The sequence below is a fragment of the Myotis lucifugus genome, unplaced genomic scaffold (genome assembly GCF_000147115.1).
Source record: "Myotis lucifugus unplaced genomic scaffold, Myoluc2.0 scaffold_119, whole genome shotgun sequence".
NCBI lineage: Eukaryota > Metazoa > Chordata > Mammalia > Chiroptera > Vespertilionidae > Myotis > Myotis lucifugus.
The window spans coordinates 2,608,047-2,628,232 of NW_005871167.1; the positions used below are offsets into that span (position 1 = coordinate 2,608,047).

General features: G+C 50.9%; 1 protein-coding gene across 1 annotated transcript; it reads left to right on the top strand.

The window, feature by feature from the left end:
* Positions 1–11,253: 11,253 nt before the first annotated feature.
* On the top strand, positions 11,254–18,613 carry TAC3 (tachykinin 3). The gene is made up of 7 exons (XM_006093604.3): positions 11,254–11,379; positions 11,950–12,061; positions 14,790–14,886; positions 15,079–15,108; positions 15,221–15,274; positions 15,640–15,714; positions 18,281–18,613. The coding sequence occupies exons 2-6, from the start codon at positions 11,954–11,956 to the stop codon at positions 15,711–15,713; spliced, it is 363 nt and encodes a 120-aa protein (XP_006093666.1). The 5' UTR covers positions 11,254–11,379; positions 11,950–11,953; the 3' UTR covers position 15,714; positions 18,281–18,613.
* Positions 18,614–20,186: the final 1,573 nt, after the last annotated feature.

Consider the following 20,186-nt stretch of genomic DNA (forward strand, 5'->3'; position numbering starts at 1 on the left):
CGTGTCTTTCTTTATTTCCCCTGTGTCACCGTCATTGTTTCTCAGTTTCCAACTGTCTCACACCATCGCCTTGTCCCCGTTTCTGTGGGCTCTGACTAATACCAATACGTAATTTTTTGTAGAATGCTGTCCCTTCCTATGCATTTCCTCCTACTGTCTGGTCTCAGCCTCTCCCACCCCAGTGTCTGCCTTTAGGGAAGAAGCAGCTCCTGTATTTGCAGTAAAATTTAGATCTGTGCGCTGCGAGTACCAACGGCTGCCTTTGTTTCTGCCCCCGATGTCTCTCCTTCCTTCCACAGCCTCTACCTTTCCTGCCTCTTCCCTGCTCCACCACTGAGCTCACTGCCCCTTGAAGCCGGGGTCTCCCTCCTCCCCACTTCCTCCACCTGCAGGCAGCTCAGGGTCCCAGGCAATCATGCTTCGGGGGACCGATTAACTTCTCTTCTTGCCTCCAGGTTAATCTTGCTCTTGGAGCACAAGCCACGTGTTCTGGCACCTCCTGCACTGAGCTGAGATAGGACCCAGGGTGGGGGGCTGTGTCCTGAGCGGGGGTATCTCTGGCCAGTCTTCTTCCACCCCCAGCACCTCCCTCCATCCCTGACTTCTCAGAATCAGACTGAGGAGATCCCCTGTGACTGAGGGGGTGGTGACCACAGCCTGACCGCCTCCGTTCTCAGCTCTTCTCTTGCTCCCAGGGCCCAAATTGTCGCCACTTTTCCAGTGAAGTGTCTGGTCATTTTCAGAGGCAATTTCAGGAGAATATGCAGCTGCTGCTGTTTACCCTGCTTTTCCTGTCCCTGGGGCTGAAGGCGCTGTCAGCTCCCTGGGCTGGGGGTGGAGGGCGTGGGAGGGACCAGGATCCCTGCCCTCCCTCTGTCCCCCCCTCAATCAGGTGTGTGGGTGCTAGTTTGAGGGACAGAGGGGTTTCTCTCCTTTCCTCTCCATCTCTTCCTCTCTTCTGCCTCGGCCTCTCTTCTTTTGTGGAGCCCAGGAGTGTGTTTTCCTCCTCTGAAGCCGATAGGGGCTCAGTTTCCCCACTGTGTTGGAGGCTCGAATTGGCCCTCGTGATGGGAGAACCTGGAGTTCTGCAGCCCTGAGCCCACCCATTCTGCCAGCCCAGCATTCTCAGTCTAATTTGTTTCAGCCTCTGAGGGGCACTAACTTTCCTGGAGTTCCCCAGGACTCCTTTCCCGCATCTCACAGCTCACACCGGCTCTCGCTCAGCCTCTGGCTCACACTTCTTCCAGGCTCTGAGGGGCTCTGTGAGATCCTTGCTCTGGGGGGGCCTCCCAGCTGTCTCCTGGCTGCAGAGCTTCATTCTTCACTGGTGTCTCCAGCCAGTGTCACCTATGGCCTCGGCCCCTCCTCCCACCCAGAGCACCCCTCCAGGTGTGGCACCCAGGTGTGCCTAAGCACATGCTGAGCTGGCCTCCACCTCTACCCCCTGGGAACAGCGACTAACCTGCCTCATCTCTGCTCAACTGTTGACACCTTTTCCTGGCCTCACCCTCAATGCTGCCGAGCAGCGAAGGAGGGAACTGCAGAGGGAGGGCCTGCTTGGGACCCTGCCCTCTAGGCCAGTAACAGCATCTGAGATGTGGCTCAAATAAAGAGTAGGTGGTCAAAGGAAAAAACACCTCGGTGCTCTGTAGCTGCCCCACCCAATGGCATGTGATTTGTGAGCAAAACGAAGCCTTGCCTGCCCCGAGCATCTGAAAGAGCGAAGAAACAAAATGGAGTCACCATAGCCACGTTAACAAAATTACTTAAATCAGAATGGGCTGAAGCATGAGGAGTAGGTTTTGTTATATTTTGACTAGCCTGAGAACAAACATCTCAGTGGTGCATCCGTGCCTGGAGATATAAAAGTCCCTATAGACAACCCTCTGAAGAGCTTAGGAAGTTCCCATGTCCAGACCACCTGATACCCCTTATCTAGACCAGGGGACACCTGGAGGGTTACCGTCTGGGGCCAGTCCAGAGGCTAAGCATGCAGAACTGGTTCTTCTCAAGAATGTGCTTTGTACTGTAAGAACTCGCCACTTTTTCCTCAGAGCACTCTGGGTGTTAAACTGGAAGTGTTTTGTTTTGTTCCTCTCCAATGTGCCGTCTTAAGACCCTTGAACAAAATGTCTCATCTAATTCTAGCAAAGCCTCCTGATACATTTTTGCTTGGTGGGCACCTCCACAGACGTCCTCCTTCATCACCTCTGACTTCGTTTAGCAGCAGCTCTTTCAAGTCCCTGCTAATCCCAGAGATCAAGGGGTGATCAGTCCTCCCTGCCATTCCCTTGCTGCCCCCACCCTGGGAGACACCACATCATCAAAGAACATTATTCATGGTGAACCTTTGCTGAAGCCCAGCTTCCCTGGTGCCAGGGCTTGGGGGCAGGGCTGGATGGGTTGGTGAGGGAGGGCGGCTGATGCAGAGCTGGGACCCAGGAGGCTTCAATAGTCAGCCTTGACATTCCTCCTCCTGCATTTCCAATTCTCTCCAGCCCGCCCTGCTTGGACCTCCTCCAGACTGGTGGGGGGAGCAGGTGGGAGATGGCTAGGTCCCATTAGAGCAGCCCCTGAGCTTCTCAGAGACATGAGCCCGTCATGCCATTTACATGACAACAGCCTCCCACGTCTCCCCCATCCCACCAAAGGCTCCCAAACAGTCCTGGCCCTGTCAGGTGGGCAATGGGGAGCTTTGGATGAGGCCCCATAAGCCTTTCACATCATAAAGGGGCCTTGAGACCCAGCTGTTGCCCTCACTCAGGGGTGAGCATGGGTGGGACCCTGTGCAGCCAGAGGGACTTTTTTCAATATGACCCAAGTCCCAGGGTGGGTGGGGTGCTGGGAGTGGAGAGCTACACACTTCAGGACCCTAACTGCACTGCAGAGTCTCTATGGAGGATCCACATTGTGAATTGCAATGCAAGAAGCTGGGCTCAAGCTTTCTTTTTTCTTTTATGAAGAAATTTTTATTGAGCACCTATTATATGCTAAACATTATGGATCTAGGGATCCAAAGCAAACAGAACAGACAAAAGTCCTTGCCCTTATGATGCTGACATCCTGGTGCAGGGTGGGGTAGGTATTTAGTATGTTGGATGTAGTCAGTGAATGAAGAAAAGAAACAGGTCGGGGATGTGGAAATTGAAATGGTAGTAATTTCAAATAGGGTGATTGGGGAAGGTGTGGGGGAGCAGGAGGCTTTGTAGTAAATACACAGCAGAGCTGTGGTTCTCTCCCCTGTGGGAAGCCATCCACTGTCGATACTCTCATGCGAGTGCACCAAGGAACTCGAGGCCGCTGGGCCTTGGACGATGGGCAGGGCTAGTACCGTGCACCATTGTTATGTTGAGATAGCGGTGGCTCAAAGCAATCTCCTGACCTGATAGCCTCCAAGTAAATGGACCTTGCTGATCGTCACTGATCTTTATTGACCTTAGAGACAGTCTGTCTGCTACCTGTTTGCCATGCTTTACTGAGGGCAAGATGTGTATCTAAAATGGAATAAAAAGCAGATAAGGCCAGGTTTCAGTGTGCCTCTCCAAGAGAGAGGCCTCTGTGAGAAGAAATAAGCCATCTTTTCTGTCAAAAAGCAGTTTAGACAGCTGCCATTTTGGCCTGTGTAACTTGGCAGCCGCTGTGTTGGCTGCATGGCTCTCAGCTCCCCTGGGGGCCGCCATCTAGGAACAGCAAAGGCCAACCCTCCCTTTGAATCAGCCAATCACGGAAGACCGTGCGCCTGAGCTCCAATCAAGAGCAAGGGACAGGTCACCTGCGTCAGGGATTATAAAGCTGAGCAGACCACCTGGTGCTTCCAGACCATGTGTGCGCACCCTTCTATGTAAAGAAGGGTGCCTTGCTGCCTGGCTCCCGAGTATGTTTTGTGTCCTACCAGGACCCCTGAATTTAGGGGTTTGCCTTATTTCTAACAATTTGCGGGTGCATCTGGGATACCTTTTGTCGTCACAGGGAAATTGGACCCCTCTCCTGAGGAGGTGCGCCCCACTGCCAAGTTTCGGCGGCCTGGGTGAGGATGGACAGCCATTACCCCTGGGCTGACTATGAGCTTGGGATCAAGAGTCAGCCAGCAACACAGGAAGGGCCCAAGCAAGACCCTCGGCAATCAAGTAACCTCATGCGTGAGCCAAGGTGGGAAATTGGACTGAGTACTACTTTGATGATTGGGTATCTTCAGAGGTCAGGCATATGTGACTGGGATGTGTCTTGGACATAAAGCAAGTGCAGAGTTCTAATCTGTGGTTCTGTTCTCTTGCAAGGGAAACGGCCAGAGAGGGATGAAGCAGATTTCGAGGAGTACGAGAAACCTTCAACATGGGGTATTGAGTACATACTAGTCACAAAGGACCTGCCGAGGATGGGAACAGAAATTCTAGGCCTAGGGAATACATTCCCCCAAAATAGTCCATTGGGAGAATGCTAAGATTTTGGGGAGGCAAGTTCCTGAACCAGGGACAGAAGACATTGCTCTTGGTGTAAACTTTTTAGTGTTGCGCACACTTGTATGAATGTTTGTTGATGTTTTATGTCTCTTTGTTTTTTGTTTAATTTGTTTAAAGATAGGGCAATTCCCGCTTTGGGGAAGCCCAGTTATGGGTGGTGAAGCTGAACACGTGACAGAGATTGAAGGAACATCCCAGCAGCTGCCAAGAATCCTTATTCTTGGGGATTCATCCTGCTCTCCCTGGCAGGGTGTTGGCTGGCCAGAAACTCTTAGCTACTGAGATTTCTGTCTGTATGTCTGTAATGCAATTTTGGCTAACTTTTAGGGACTTTAATTTGCTCTTCCCTGATTTATGATTTTGCTGTGCTGGGTTAAAATTTTAAGATTCTAAGGTTAATTTAAAAGTGTAATATTTGTGAAGGTTGCAACCCAGGAAAGTTAAAACAAAGGCAGCTAATTCCAAGCCTAACAAACCATTATCTTCCCTAACAAAGTGGGAGGGGAAAAAAGAAGAAGAAGAAGAAGAAGAAAGCCATTTTACTCTGAGCAAAAGCCCTGAGGTTTCTAAGCGGCAGAAAGGGAGGCAGTATTTGCCGAACTTGGCAGGGCGGAGAAATTTGCAAAACACCACCCAGCATCACGTCCATTAAACATCTGCTTGGCAGCATTGGTATTAATGGGGACAGGGACCGGAACGGGACCAGGACGGGAAGCGGAGAGCCCACGCCTGCTTGTGACGTCACAAACCCACACAGGCCAGCCGAGGCGGAACTGAGGCTGGCTATGGAGCAGTCACAACTCTACGGCTTCTGTGCCCTTGAGGGTAGGGCAGCAAGGAAATGGGCAGGAGGCAGGCGTGTCCTCCCAGCGTTTTCTCTGAGACATTCAAAGTATATCGTATCTGTGATGTTACTAAAATATAAAAATGTAACAGCCAAGTTGAAAATAATTAATTCTGTGGTCAAGACCAATTCTTTAATGTTACAACTGGTTTAAGTTTTAATAATCTTTAAATTGGGTATATTTGATAGCTTTTCCGAATGTAATATTTTGAGAATTTAACTGAGAGACAGCTTTGTGACATCTCAAGGGCCCTGAGGTAACACAAAGATCTACTCTCTCCCTAAAAAGAAATATTTTTGAACTAAATTCGACCAATACAATATACTTGAAATTACATAAGGAATCAAGCTATGCAGGCTGGGTTGGTAACAAGATTAATGCTCCCATGATAATGGGCAGTTCTTGCTTGGAGGCATATGACTCCCAGCCAGATTAGCGTGTCCTTTCCTTGAACAGAAAGAGCAATCACGGTTATTGGTCAAGAAAATGCTTTAGGTAATAATTGGCTTGAAAATCTCAAAGTTGTTAAGATATGATAAGTAAATGTAACTAAAATGAAGAATTTGGATAAAACCTTTTCAGTAATAATTACAAATATGTTAATAATGAAAGTCCAGTGACTCAAGAGGAGACTGACTGTGCTCTCTGTTGGAGGAAGGGGCCAGCCTGTTTAAAAAAAAAAAAAAAAAAAGCCTAAAAGAGAATAAGGACAGACAGGAATGAGACCCTTGTCCTGCCTTCCCCTTCCTATGCGACCAGGGGAATGATTTGAAAGTTGGCTCTGGCTCTCTGGGAAAGGGAGCACCCGGCTGGCCCTGGTGTGCTTCCAGCAGATGTAAGATTTTCAAACCCGGGAGCCCCAGTGGGACTCAGAACCTGAGTAAGGACTTCAGTATTCAGCAAGGCAAAGAAGAAGGGCCTTCCAAATTTACCAAGACTAAAAGATCAAATGAGAAAGTACTCCGGGTCAGACCCTGAGGACCCGTTGGGCCAAGAAATATTAAAAATTACATTTTGTCACCAATAGTTGGCCTGACATTTCAAGAAAACTGCAAAGGTAGAGAACTGGAAGGATAGAAGTGCAGAAAAGCTGTTAAAAGAGGCTCAGAAGATCTATGTACATAAGAATAAGAAAGGCAAAAAGAGAAAACTAACATAATGTTCACAATTTTAAAACAAGTGGCCTAGGGAAGGGCTGGCCCAGAGGGCCAGAAGCAGAAGACACAGCAGGAACCTTAACATGTTATCTCTAAGGAAAAATCTGGCAGTTTAAATCCAAGTGCCTAGAGGCCTGGGCACAGCCTGCTCCCTCCTCCTCCTGCCTTTTCTCTAGCCTCATATGCCTATACATAATTTTCCAAAGTCTTTGGTAACTTAAAGGCTTTGGAGCATTGCTGGATTAAATGATAAACATCTAAATATATATATTTTTAAACGGAAACATTAATTGCTAGACACGTTTTAATTTGCCTGCTCTTAGTTTTTATCACAAAAGGTCTCTTGTACTTTGTTGAAGGTATATTTTCTTGAACATAAAAGTACGTTTATAAATGTTAATTTAAGAAACGCTGGCTGTTTACTTTTTAGTAATCATTGAAAAATTAAGGTTTCTAAGAATGAAGAATTCTAATACATTTTAAAGAAAAAAAAGAGAAAAGGTCTGTACAAGTTGTTGATGGTATGACAGGAAGAAAGAATATTAGAGTAGAAATACTTAATGGAAGGACTGAGGCATGGTTATGCATTTTGAAGGAAAAAGGAGGTGGTTTCTAAAGGTGGTTATTTCTGGAAGTTGTAAAAATGTTTTTGAAAGTTGTAAGAATGTCCATGGAAGTTATAAGAAGTTTATAAAAAGAAATGTTAAAAGGAAATTGATTAAATGATATAGGCCAGTAAGCCAGGACTAGCAGAACAGGGAAAATGAAATATTAAAACAGCAGTTTGACAACCTTCCTAGGGTGTGAATTTGAGGAACAGTGTTGTTTTTTTACCCAGAGTTGGCTGTAGGTGGTTCCAATAGGCCCTGGAATGCCTCGAGATCCTCCTACAATGGAAACTAGGGACCAATTTAAGGACGATGTACTGGTTGTCTCTTCTACTCTAATCTCTCCGAGGTTAGAAGGCCTCCTGACCCAAAGCCCTCTTGAGTTTCCGGTTCATTGCCATTGACCAGAGTATTATGCTCTAATCAAGACTTGGAAGGGAAGCAAGTTGGAACCCTCCTGGGAAGGACCTTAGCTGTCCTGTTTACCACAGAGACTGCTGTTCAGACTGCAGAGCGAGGTTGGACTCATCACACATGGGTTAAGGGCGGACACACCTCAACTTGGACAGCCATACCAGGACATATCCCCTTGAAATTGATGCTAAAAACTGTGAACTGTCTTAATAACCATCATGTACTGGGCTCTATTTGCTTTAGGGATCTGACTAATTGCAGGGGCTTACAATGTGGGCTGGAGAAATGAGTACAGTCTGGATCATGCTTACCCAGTTAAGTTATTGATTACAGATAACTTGAGTGACTTGGATATTTCAGCCTTTAGCTCAAAAGATTGGCTAGGACTAGATTTAGGAGTAGATGTCACAGGACAAGATCTCCTAGGCCACTGCCACTACCATGCAAATAGAAGTAGGACATAAGGGAACAGATGCCTGGGTGGAATGGATTAAATATTCTGTACGCGCCCTAAATAAAAGTGACTGTTACCTTGCGTGACAGGAAGGCTAGAGGCCCAAGTGGTCCCATTTCCACTCGGATGGACCTCAGACAGTAACGGGACGGAATGTGTGCTTGTCTTGTACCAGGAGGAAACCGCCTGGGGAAACGCTTCCTGTAAGACTCTCGCCCTGTTGTTCCCGTTCAACAGAGGTAAAGAGCTAGGATCCTCAAAATGATCCGGCCGTGTCCTCCGACATAAACTATACCTCCTGCCTCTCAAGGTGGGGAACAGTGCTCGGAGTTTATGAGAAATTTATCCGGATGCGTAAGTGGTGCAGTATCCTCAGAAGCCCATCGTGCTGCACTGTCGATACCCTGTGTTGATGTCTGGTGGTGTCATGGGGACCCTTACTTGGGCCTTGCCCAGCAGTTGGAGTGGACCTTGCGCTCTGATACAATTGGCTATCCCTTTCACATTAGCATATCGTAAACCTTTTTCAATGGACAGACAGACCAGGAAGAGGAGAGAGTCCAGGGGGCCCCTTTGATCCCCATATACACACAGGTCCCATTGGGGTTCCAGGAAGAGTGCCAGGTGAGTTTAAGGCTAGAAACAAGATTGCTGCAGAGTTTGAGTCTGTCCTGTGTTGGCAGCCCACTGTGAACAAGAATTTGGAAAATTAGGAATTTGGATTAGTTATACTTACTATAACCAGCAAAGGCTCGTTAACTACACTTAGATGCAGCTAAAGGGGTAGTGAACAGCTAGATGCCACCAGCAGGATGACCTGGAAGAACAAGTTGGCCTTGGATCTGATTCTGGCAGAAAAAGGAGGAATATGTGTAATTTTGGGGGCCGTTGCTGTACATTCATCCCTGACAACACAACAGACAGACAGTCACTGAAGCCCTAAGGCATTGGCAGCTGTAGCTGATGAGTGAGCTGGAACCTGGGACCGAGGGTCCTTTCTTTGGTGCACTAGGGCAGTGATGGCGAACCTTTGAGCTCGGCGTGTCAGCATTTTGAAAAACCCTAACTTAACTCTGGTGCCGTGTCACATTTAGAAATTTTTTGATATTTGCAACCATAGTAAAACAAAGATTTATATTTTGATATTTATTTTATATATTTAAATGCCATTTAACAAAGAAAAATCAACCAAAAAAATGAGTTCGCGTGTCACCTCTGACACGTGTCATAGGTTCGCCATCACTGCACTAGAGCGATGGTGTCCACATTTGCCCCTTTGATTAGAAGTTACAGTGATGGGATGTCACATCATCCCATGTATGGGGGGTCTTATCCAAGGGTTAACTGAAACCACATTGACCAAACAGCAAATTAGTCTTCCCCTAGACACTGTAGACCGTGAAAGTCAATGAATGTCAGCCGAGTTTGAAGAGTTTAAATAAAGAAAAGGGGGGAATTGTGAGAAGAAACAAGTCATCTTTTCTGTCAAAAAGCAGTGTAGACAGCCGCCATTTTGGCCTGCGTGACTCGGCAGCCGCCAAGTTGGTTTCATGGCTCATAGCTCCCCTGGGGGCCGCCATCTAGGAACAGCAAAGGCCAACCCTCCCTTGAATCAGCCAATCGCGAAAGACTGTGCACCTGAGCTCCCATCAAGAGCGAGGGACAGGTCACCTGCATCAGGAATTATAAGCCGAGCAGACCACCTGCTCGGTGTGCGGTGCTTCCAGACCATGTGTGCACACCCTTCTGCGTAGAAGTAAAGATGTTTGCCTTGCTGCCTGGCTCCCGAGTATGATTTGTGTTCTACCAGGACCCCTGAATTTGGGGGCTCGCCTTATTTCTAACACAAGAGAGAGGTCTCCACCTGGCCCCCATGCCTTGTCAATTCATATTTCTTGTCTCGTGTTTTCATTTGTGCGTCGGTCGGCCCCTTCTTCAGATCCTGAACCGCCGCCGTAAAAGGTTGGGGCACTCCCAGTCTCAAGATGTAGAAGAGTACAAGGTCCCAAATTGCCAAGTCTCTTGGACAGGCGGTCACCACGGGGAGGTTTAGCGTGACAAAACCTGAACCTGAGGCTCTTCTCCAGTAGTTGTATGTCCTGGAGCATGTGACTGAACTTTTGGAGCCTCAATTTCCTCATCTGAAAAATGGGAATATTTCCTACTCACATGGGGGTGGTGACGAAAATCAAATGAATTGCTCTGTGCCAACCTTGCAAACATTTAAATCCTGCTCCCATTGTCAATGATGGAAGTGACGAGTGGCTCAGAAGCGGCTTTCGCTTGGCCGCTCCCTGATCTCTATCAGCAGCACCTTTTCTCTCTGGGTCTCCTTTGGATCCTGACCACGACTCTGGCTCTACCTGGGGTGTGAGATAAACAGCATGGGCCATGAACAAGAGCTTGAGAGGTGAGGGGAGAAGGTGCCTGAGCCTCAGGGGTACAGATGAGAGTGGGGAAAATGTAACTGCGAGGAAAAAAGAAGCAATTAAGAGACCAAGGCTGGGTTTGGGGCAAGGGCAGGGGAACTGCTCAGCTGTGGTGGTATTCTTCCTTTCTGAGATTAAGAGGTCCAGGAGTTAGAACTCTAGAAGGATGCAATTAAGTCAGGCTAACTCGGGTCAAGAAAGAGTGGGGTGGGCGCCCTAGGGGAGAGGCACGAGGCCTGGGGCGGTGGTGGATGGAGCCAGACACCTAGGAGGTCTCTGCATTCAGTAGCAGGAGGAGCACTGACCCTCAGCTGATCTGAGGACCGAGGGGATAGGCCCACTCCAGCTGAGAGGAGAACAGAGGATGAAATGAGGACTCGAGGGTGTGCCAGGATCACCTCCCACCCTCAGGAGCCTGCCCCTGGCTGTCCTGGTTTCCTGGGGGTGGAGGGCCAGTGAAGCACCCCCTGGAGTTGTTCTGCCTGGCAATCTAATCTGAAGGCTGAAAACGCAAGGAGCTGGGGGCGTGAGCAAGGAGGAGCAAGAGGCCCCGGGACCATACCTATTGAGTTGGACCCGGCATGCAAATTTTGTGACAAACCACACACCAATATTCCTTAGCATGCCCCGCTGAGGGGCTGTTGGCAAGTGGGCTGCTGGGCAACCCCAGTTCACTGAAGAGTTTGTGGTGTGTGTGTGTGTGTGTGTGTGTGTGTGTGTGTGTGTGTGTGTGGCTGCAGCCTAGACCCTCCTTCCCACCAGCCTCTCCCCTCCCCTCCAGCCATCCTGGGATTGGTGATTCTCGGCCCCTCCCCCGGCTCCCCCAGACCCTCCCAGAGCCTTTATCAGGGAGCCGAGCCCGAGATCCTGCCACATTCCCAGATCCCCTCCACTCTCCGCTTCTCTCTTCACAGCAGCAGCAGCACCAGTTTTGTGGGGAGCAGGGCAGTAATCCCGCCAGCTCCCTGATTCCACTAGACCATCCAGCTGTAGGCTCCACGCTGCTCCACAGGTAGGCACGAGCGGGAGGAGGTGGGAAGGACTGAAGCTGGCACTGAAGGACAGGGGCCAGAGGCAGGAGAAATAAAGGAAGTGGCCGCCTTTGATCAGGGCACTGGGAAATGAGAAGGCAGGAAGAAAGGGGTTGAGAGCCAGTGATGTTTGGAGCCTCTGGGTGCGGACTGATTGTTCTGTACAAGAAAGTTTTGCCCAAGTCTAGGGGTTGCCTAGTGCTGGAAAACAGAGTCCAGGACCCCTCCTCCAGCTGAGTAAGGAAACAGACCCCTACACGTCCTATAAATCCATCCTCTTCCTTTGGAGCCTGGAGTCCCGGCACTGTTGCACCGTTGCTCATTGCTGCCAGGTGCACATCCTGGGGAGATATTTCTGTTGGGGGAGCAGGGAAACCAAGCCCAGGGGACGTCCCCACTGCTCGGAGATACTCTCCCCAGACCAGGGCTGGGGCAGGGGAGTCGGGGGCTGGGAAGCAGGGTCCAGCTAGGCTGCTGGTGGTGAACGTTTCCCCTTGTTTTATGTCCTCCTCCTCCTCCCGCCTTCCCTTCCTGTCTCTCTGCACTCTTAGCACCATGCGGGGCGCCCTGCTGTTGGCAGCCAGCCTGGCCCTCTGCCTGGTTCTTGGGGCCGTCTGCGAGGAGTCACAGGAGCAGGTGGTACCCAGGTCAGGCGACAGGAAGGTAAGGTACCCCTCCGGCTGGGCCTGCCTTGGCAGAGTCCTGGGCAACATCATGGGAGCAACAGCTTTGCTGGTTCCAAAAGCTGTAGGGGCAGGTGCGGTGGTGGAGGGGCGGCCGGTGGGTTGGGAGTTACTGGTTTCTGTCAGAGGGCTGGGTTTCCCTGCCTCTCTGCTCAGCTCATGTGCTCACTGTCTTGGGTATGTCTGTAAGGATCTCTGTCCCTCTGCCACAGGTTTTGACACCTTTGTATATAAAAGGTGCCCTCCCATCTGATGGACTGCTGGCTTGGTGATTAGGTGGTACTTCGAGGGTAGGGCGGGGGGAGGCCAGGTTGTTCTAAGGTTCCCCGGTGTCCAGCTCAGGTTTCAGGCTCGGTCCTTTACAGGCTTGTGTGTGTGGGGGGGGGGGAGCAGGGGGGGTGACAGCGGGGGAGATGGCACGGGGCGGTGGTGGTGGATGAGGGGATTCTATATACTCCCTGGAGGTTATGAAACACAGTCAGAATTTCTCCCCCAAATGGTCATTTGTGTGCTATTTTACTGATCAATTACGTGTATTATTTTGTTTTCAAAATTCAAATAAACTCCCTCATCCACCCTGTAACTTCAGGTGCTCCTAAGATCCCAACCTTTCCCCCTCTCCTCTCCTTGACCTCCTCTGGCCTCTGCTTAGTCAGGACAGAAAAATAACAACAAAAACAAGCACAAAACAGGTTAGGCCCTAGTTTCCAAAGCTCGTCCAAGAAAAGGAATAGGACTTGTCAGGATAGGCCTACAGGGGGAGAGCAAGGAGAAAGTCGTTTTAAGGTTTTGAAACGATAGCGATTACATTGGTACAAATGCTTTTACAATGATTATAGGTAGAACTTATTACAAATTCAGTGTGTGAAGTCTAACTGCCTTTCCAGCTCAAGTCTGTTTAGCATCTCATTACAGGAAGTGGGCAGAGTATGTGAACAATTTGAGGAAAGTGGCTGCCTGGGAAGCTGTGCGCTGGGCAGGGAGAGGTGGCCAGCCTTCCTCCGGCTGTGAGGTGGATCAGGGCCCCGTAGGCTGGCAGCCTTGCGGTGGCAGTAGTTGTACCACATTCAAAAGACGAGAACCAGTTCAGCCCCGCGGCTTGGCTCAGTGGTTGAGCGTCAGCCTATGACCCAGGAGGTCACGGTTCGATTCCTGGTCAGGGCACATGATCAGGTTGGGGGCTTGATCCCCAGTGGGGGGTGTTCAGGAGGTGGCCCATCAATGATTCTCTCTCACCATTGATGTTGCTATCTCTCTCTCCCTCTCCCCTCCTCTCTGAAATCAATTTTAAAAAATAAAATGTAATTTAGAAAAAGAACCCGTTAAAAAACAAAAACACATGGAGAATACCAAATATGGGCTGGACACTGTCCAGAGCCCAAAGGTCCCAACTCGAGGTCGTCAGAATATCTGGGTATATTCTCCTGAGACAGACTTGCTTCGAGTCCCTGCCCCTCTTCGTCAGTGAGAGAGAGATTGCTGTCCCATCCCCTCTCCTGCAGCTCTGTGAGAACGAGGGAAACTGGGGAGGGAAGAGGGGAGGATAGACGAGTGCCTAGGCAGCTGGGCTGGTGTGTGTGTGGGGGGCATCCTGTGTCCATGTGCTTCTGTGTGTGCTCAGCAGCCCAGGGACACGTGGACTCTGGAGAGGGAGGCACCTCTGAGATTCAAAGTGAGAATCTCCAATCACGATCATTGTCATCTTCTCTGCAGCTAAATAGCTTGGGGTGAGGGGTGTGCCCACCGACCACCTGCTGTGCCCAAGTTACTAAAAATAAATCACCAAGACAATTAAGAGCCCCTGCTTGGAATCTGGGGTTCATCTGCAGGATGGGGGAGAAACGGTGTCACTCTAAGCATGCTGCCTTCCTGGAGTTCTGAGGCCAGGGGGACAGGGCGAGGGGAAGAGACCCAGAGGCAGAAACCCATGGGGAGGAAAAGAGGTCAAGAGGCAGTGGGAGACGCAGGGAGAGGAACATCCACAGACGTCACACAGAGTGGGGATTTCAGGGTCACAGAGGTGTCCCCAGGGCGGAGTGCCGTCTGTGGCTCGTCACGGAGCACAGAGGACACCTGCTCTGTCTGATGGGCCTTTCCTGTGAGTGGGGGGGAGGGGGTCATGGAGGGCAACCCCATCCTTGCTCACCCAGGGGGACAACCCCATCCTTGGGCAAACCAGTTCCTGATGTGCCAGGGAGCAAAGAACCAAGGGCCCTTCTCACTGAGGGGTGGCAGGAGCCGGGGCAAGGCCCAGGGAGAGGCTCACAGCCTGAGCGGGCCACTGTCTCGGTTTTCCTCAGATCACTCACCTGGAGCAGCAAAAGCCACACCCCAGGAAGGCCTTCAGTAGGCCAACGGGGTGGGTCCGTCTACAGGGATGCCCAGTGGGGCCCCTTCTCCAGGGCATCTCAAACCTTGCTATGCACAGGAGTCGCCTGGAGCCAGGTTAAAATGCAGCTTCTATCGCAGCAGGCCTGGGTAGGACTGAGATTGTGCATCTCTAACACATTCCCCGGCGGGAATGTGGCCAACAGACCACAGACTTTGAGAGCCTGCTTCTCTTCCGTCCTAATCAGAGGAAATCCTGAAAGAAACGAGGTGTCGGGTTCAGCTGTGATTGACGCAAGAAAAGTCTGTGTCTTGTGGGAAGAGAGTGAGTGGACTGGGTGTGCGCCTCCTGCCTCAGCCCTGTTTCTCTCCCCTGGAAGGTCCCGAGTCTCGAACATCTGCTCAATGCGATCACTAGCCACAACTCAGCCTCCGTGGTGGATGAATTGATCAAAATTCTGAGCCAGGCTAGAAAGGGTAGGAAGCAGCCTAGGGAGAGGGATGTGGGGGGACGGGGGTGAGGTGGGGGGCAGGATTCCGGGGATTAAGTCGGCCTGGGAGACCCCTTCAGGTGGGAGGAGACTGGCTTAGTGAAGAATGGAGAGTTGTGAGCTGAAGCCCCCTCATCACCACTTTCCAGACCCCACACCCTTGTTCTTGTGTTCACAGATCCCAAGAAACGGTCCTTCCTCCAGAAACGTGAGTAGCCTCTTCTCCCTCCCTGTCTCTGCCAACCCCTTGCCCAGAGCTCCGAGGGCATGGGGCCCAGTGACCGATGGTCACTGGGGACAATGCTGGCCCTTTCCTGCAGGTGACATGCACGACTTCTTCGTGGGACTCATGGGCAAGAGGAACACCCAGCCAGGTAAAAGCGTGGCAGGGTTCAGGGGACTGGCCAGGACATGCAGGAGTCAAAAGCCTCATGTTCGTCCTCAGAGGGAAAGACAAGACTTCTCTTAGCTACGGTGGGGGTTCCCGGGCCCTTTCTACCCAGTCCGCTTGGAGCCGCAGTGCAGTGTTCCCTGGGAGACCTTTATAATACCATGGTCCTGCTGCAGCAGCGGGGGTGGGTTAGGGAGGCTCTGCTTCCGCCCCATCGCCCACACCGAGCACGCCGCTGCTTCCCAGCTGTGTCTTCCAGGGTGCCCTTCGTAGCCAGCCCTTCTTTGTTGTTCAGGGTGAAGGCCACATCCAGAAAGATCCCCCCTAACGACAGTTTTCTTCACCCAGGCACGCCTACTGATGTGAACCAAGAGAGCGCCCCTCGCTCCGGCAGCCTCCAGTACCCGTCCCACGTGGAATGAGGCGAGGAGAGCTGGGTGCGGGGAGGAGCGGGACTGTGTGCATGCAGGCTGCCGGAGAGGCATTGCCTCTGATGCTACAGGCATTGCTACTCATAGATTTTCCCTAAAATACACTGCCAGTGCCCAGCACACTGTCAGACACACCAACACTTAGAGGCACGTGCTTGTCCGAGACACCACACCACACACACACACACACACACACACACACACCACACACACACACACCACACACACACCACACACACACACACACACACACACACCACACACACACACACACACACCACACACACACACACACACACACACACCACACACACACACACACACACACACACACACCACACACACACACACACACCACACACACACACACACACACACACACCACACACACACACACACACACACACACACACACACACACACACGGCCCTCGTTTTCATCTCATCTCTGTCCCCTGGTGCTTTTCTGACGGACAACTTCTGTTGTTTAGATTCTGTTCTCTCCTGATCTGTGCAAAAGATGGAGAGGTCGTCACCCGATAATTACAATTTCCACATCCAATTCACAGGTGAAGCGATCTGCCCCCCAGGCAGGCTGAACCGTTCGGATTATTCAGAATCTCCACTTACAGGGCCCAGTGTGGCGTGCTACTCAAGAGTGATGTAGGGAGAAATGCAGGGAACTCCGGAAATCTAGTGGGGAGGGGCTGGAAGCTGTATCATAGTCGCTCTGTGTCCTGTAATGGGTAAGGGCGTGGCCTGAGTTTGAATCCCGGCTCTACCACTCACTAGTTGTGTTCCCGGGGCCAAGTTCCGTAACCCCCTGTGCCTCCCTTCCCCGCCTGAAAGACGGGGTGAGGACAGCGCGTGGCGGAGCTGTGGGCGTGAGGACCGAGCACAGGTGAAGTGTTCAGGATGGTGCCGGGCACAGCTCTGTGTAGGCTTTGTTATTCCTGTTGGGTCTGGGAGGTGCGGGCAATGTCCTGGTGCTCCCCCTGCCGCTCTGGTCTGTCTGCCTAGGGCGGTCTGCGCGGAACCCAGGCCTGAGTGGGCTGAGCTCTCTCACTTGGTGTGCAAGCGTGAGTCCCCTGGGAAGTGTCTAGTCAAAACACAGAGCTGCTGCCTGGACACCCTCTTCCCACGCCCAGCAATAGCAGCTCAACTGCTGCGCTGGCTCCACAGACAGAGGCGGTGGGGGGAGAATGAACTCCGTGACCATAGGGAGTCGGTGGCCCCTCTGCCGGCGAGCCTGTCACCCACACTCATTGGTCTCAAGGGAGACACGGGCCCAGGAGCTGGCTCTCGCTTCAACTGCCTGTGCATGACTCCCTGGGCCCAGAGTCGAGGTCCGGCCCCCCCAGTCAGTGCTGGGTGAGAGGGCGCAAAGAGCCATAATAATCGTAACTCACTGATTACATGGTACTGACCGTATCATTTTGCTCTCATTAGACGGTTATTTCAATTCTGCCGACCGCCAGATAATTACACAGGCAACTATATCTGGATGACATACTCTCCCCCAGCGTGATGCATCAGCCATAAAGATAATTACAGTGCAATTTTTGCCATAGTATTTTATACAAATAGCAGAAACAAGTGCATTGTGGAAATCTACTTTTACTGCTTGCTGGTGAGCCCAGGCTCTTTCAGAGGGACCAGGCTCATAATTGCGCCTTCATAATCTCACCGCGGACGGAGCATTCTCTACCGCACGGTGCCGGGAAGAAGAGGACACAGGGTCCCTGGTGGCTGCCATTTAAAGGGATTAGATGAAATGAATCAGCAAAGATCATTGTACCATCTGATTTCATTCATGTGAAACTGCTCAGAAAGGAAGTGGTCTCTGGGCCTGTCCTTGCCAGGGAGCGGGAGTGGGGCGGGGAGGGGGGGGCGGGTGCTGGAAAGAGGAGGAGCATTAGCACCAGGGCTGCGTGTATGCCTGGCTCATGGGGATGCTAGGATAATATAATCTTCATTTCTGTCGCTATATTTAAAAATATATATTTTTATTGATTTCAGAAAGGAAGGGAGAGGGAGAGATAGAAATATCAATGTTGAGAGGCTCATTGATCGGCTGCCTCCTACCCTTGAACGGAATGGAACCCGGGACCCTTCAGTCCACAGGCCAACGCTCTAGCCACTAAGCCAGTGGTTCTCAACCTTCTGGCCCCTTAAATACAGTTCCTCATGTTGTGACCCAACCATAAAATTATTTTCGTTGCTACTTCATAACTGTAATGTTGCTACTGTTATGAATCGTAATGTAAATATCTGGTATGCAGGATGGTCTTAGGCGCCCCCTGTGAAAGGGTCTTTCGACCGCAAAGGGGTCTCGACCCACATGTTGAGAACCGCTGCACTAAGCCAAACCGGCTAGGGCTGTCGCTACATTTTTTATGGGAGCCTCCCTAGCCCACGAGCACAGGTGTTTATAAGTCGCCTCAGAAATGCACAGCTGGAAAAGGGCAAGCACCTGCAGCTCGGAGAGTCCAGTCTCCAGTTCACAGGCTGAGGGACAGCTGTGCTAAGACTTCTGTTCTCTCTCCTTCCCCCTTACAGATGCCCCGCCCCTTCTCCCTCCTCTGCTCCCCCAGCAGGTGGTTGGTGGGCGTGTTTCCAGACAGAAGATGTGATTTCACCTTTTGGTCCTCGGCACTCCATCTCTGTCCTCCTGGCTGCATCGCGAATCCCCCGTCACCCCCTCGGATCCCCAGGTGCACGCTCCCCGATTTCCCTTCTCTTCCCAGCCTGTGCCCTTCTCGTGCTGAGACTCCCCCATCCCTCTACCCAGCGCTGATGTAGACAGTGTGTGGTGACCCCTCAGTTCCCGCCGGCATTGACTGTAGATTCCCCCGGCTCCCTCAACAATAAAGGACTTTTGCCTATGACCTAGAGCGATGTATTTGTTTGGTTGGTGGATCGGTGTGTTTTTTTTTTCTCTTCCTTAACTCTTCCAACCACATCATACATACCTACATATGTACATCTGATTTGCACGTACACAAATATATCTAACTAGAGTTCTCTTTATTTTGTACACAGCAATTTTCCCGACAGTGCCTTACTCAGTGTTTCATACAATTAGTATCAGGAGATTATTTAGTGATGAAAAGCATAGATAAATGAATTTGGAAGATGGTTTCTTGCACTCGACGAATTTCACAAACTAGCTTCAGATAAAGGAAAACATATTCTGAAGCGCTTCATCTGAATTTCTAGGATGGGCCTGGGCGACACTGATCTCTGAATTTGACTCTACTTGGAGGAGGGAGGGGGGATCAAGACCGTGCAAAGTCCCGGCCACCGAGGAGGAGGCATCGAGCGCTGTATCATTCTTCTGCCCCCAAATGTCAAGCATGGGCCCTGCAGTAGGTGGTGGGGGTGAGATGTGACCAGACCCAGAGTTCACAGTGTTAAGTGGCCACCTTAGTTGTTATAGAGGGAAACATTTATTTCAGGCTCTTCTACAATGCTACTGTTACCAGCCTGTAGCTAGTCTAGTAGTCCACAGTATGTGTAAGGCATTTAAATGAGGTGTATGTGGGTGTCTTTTGTTAATCTGCTCTTCTAACGATCACAGCCCCCGGGTCCCAAGGGGCTCCTGTGCCCTAATGGAACAGCCTGGGGAGTCCCCAGGCGCCCTAGTTTAGCCTGGAGCAAGGGCCCCGGCCACGCCCCTGAACTACCCTGATTCAAGTCCACATTCAGCTCTCGCAGGGCAGCTCAGGGAGAGGGCCATGGAGCCAGAGGCCACTCCCTGCGGTCCCTTCACCCCATGAAAGTTCTCCCTTTCCAGAGCCCGGCTGGGCACTTTGGACCCATAGCTGCACTGTAGGGCTGGGCAGGAGGAAGAGCTCACCTCAGTGTCTTTGGCGTCAGGTTTATTGCTAGAGGTCAAAGAATGGCCTCACCCCAGATCCTCAAGCCTTTCTTCCGCGAGTCATCTTGTTGGCTTCTCAGAATCATCTACCCAGAGGGTTTAATTGTTTGCAGGCTGGGGACTTTATGTGGGTCATGGCAGCTTCAGGAGTTGGTTCTGCTCACACTTGAGAGTCTGACGTGTGCTGAGATGACAATAGGAGCAAAAATGTAGGAAGACTGCTCTCTGGTGGCAGTACTGGGGAACATTGCCGTGCTGGGGATCCCAGGAAAAAGACACCTTTTATTTATTTAATTTATTTATTTACATATTTTTAAAATATATTTTTATTGATTTCAAAGAGGAAGGTAGAGCCCTAACCGGTTTGGCTCAGTGGAGAGAGCGTCGGCCTGCGGACTGAAGGGTCCCAGGTTCGATTCCGGTCAAGGGCATGTACCTTGGTTGCAGGCACATCCCCAGTCGGGGGCGTGCAGGAGGCAGCTGACGGATGTTTCTCTCTCATTGATGTTTCTCTCTATCCCTCTCCCTTCCTCTCTGTAAAAAATCAATAAAAATATATTTTAAAAAAACAAACCAAGAAGAAGA

Excerpts from the sequence above, each read along its gene's own strand:
- TAC3 (XM_006093604.3), top strand. The coding sequence starts at position 11,954 with ATGCGGGGCGCCCTGCTGTTGGCAGCCAGCCTGGCCCTCTGCCTGGTT. Across the intron at positions 12,062-14,789 it reads CCAGGTCAGGCGACAGGAAG|GTCCCGAGTCTCGAACATCT; the intron begins GTAAGGTACCCC and ends CTCCCCTGGAAG. Across the intron at positions 14,887-15,078 it reads TCTGAGCCAGGCTAGAAAGG|ATCCCAAGAAACGGTCCTTC; the intron begins GTAGGAAGCAGC and ends TTGTGTTCACAG.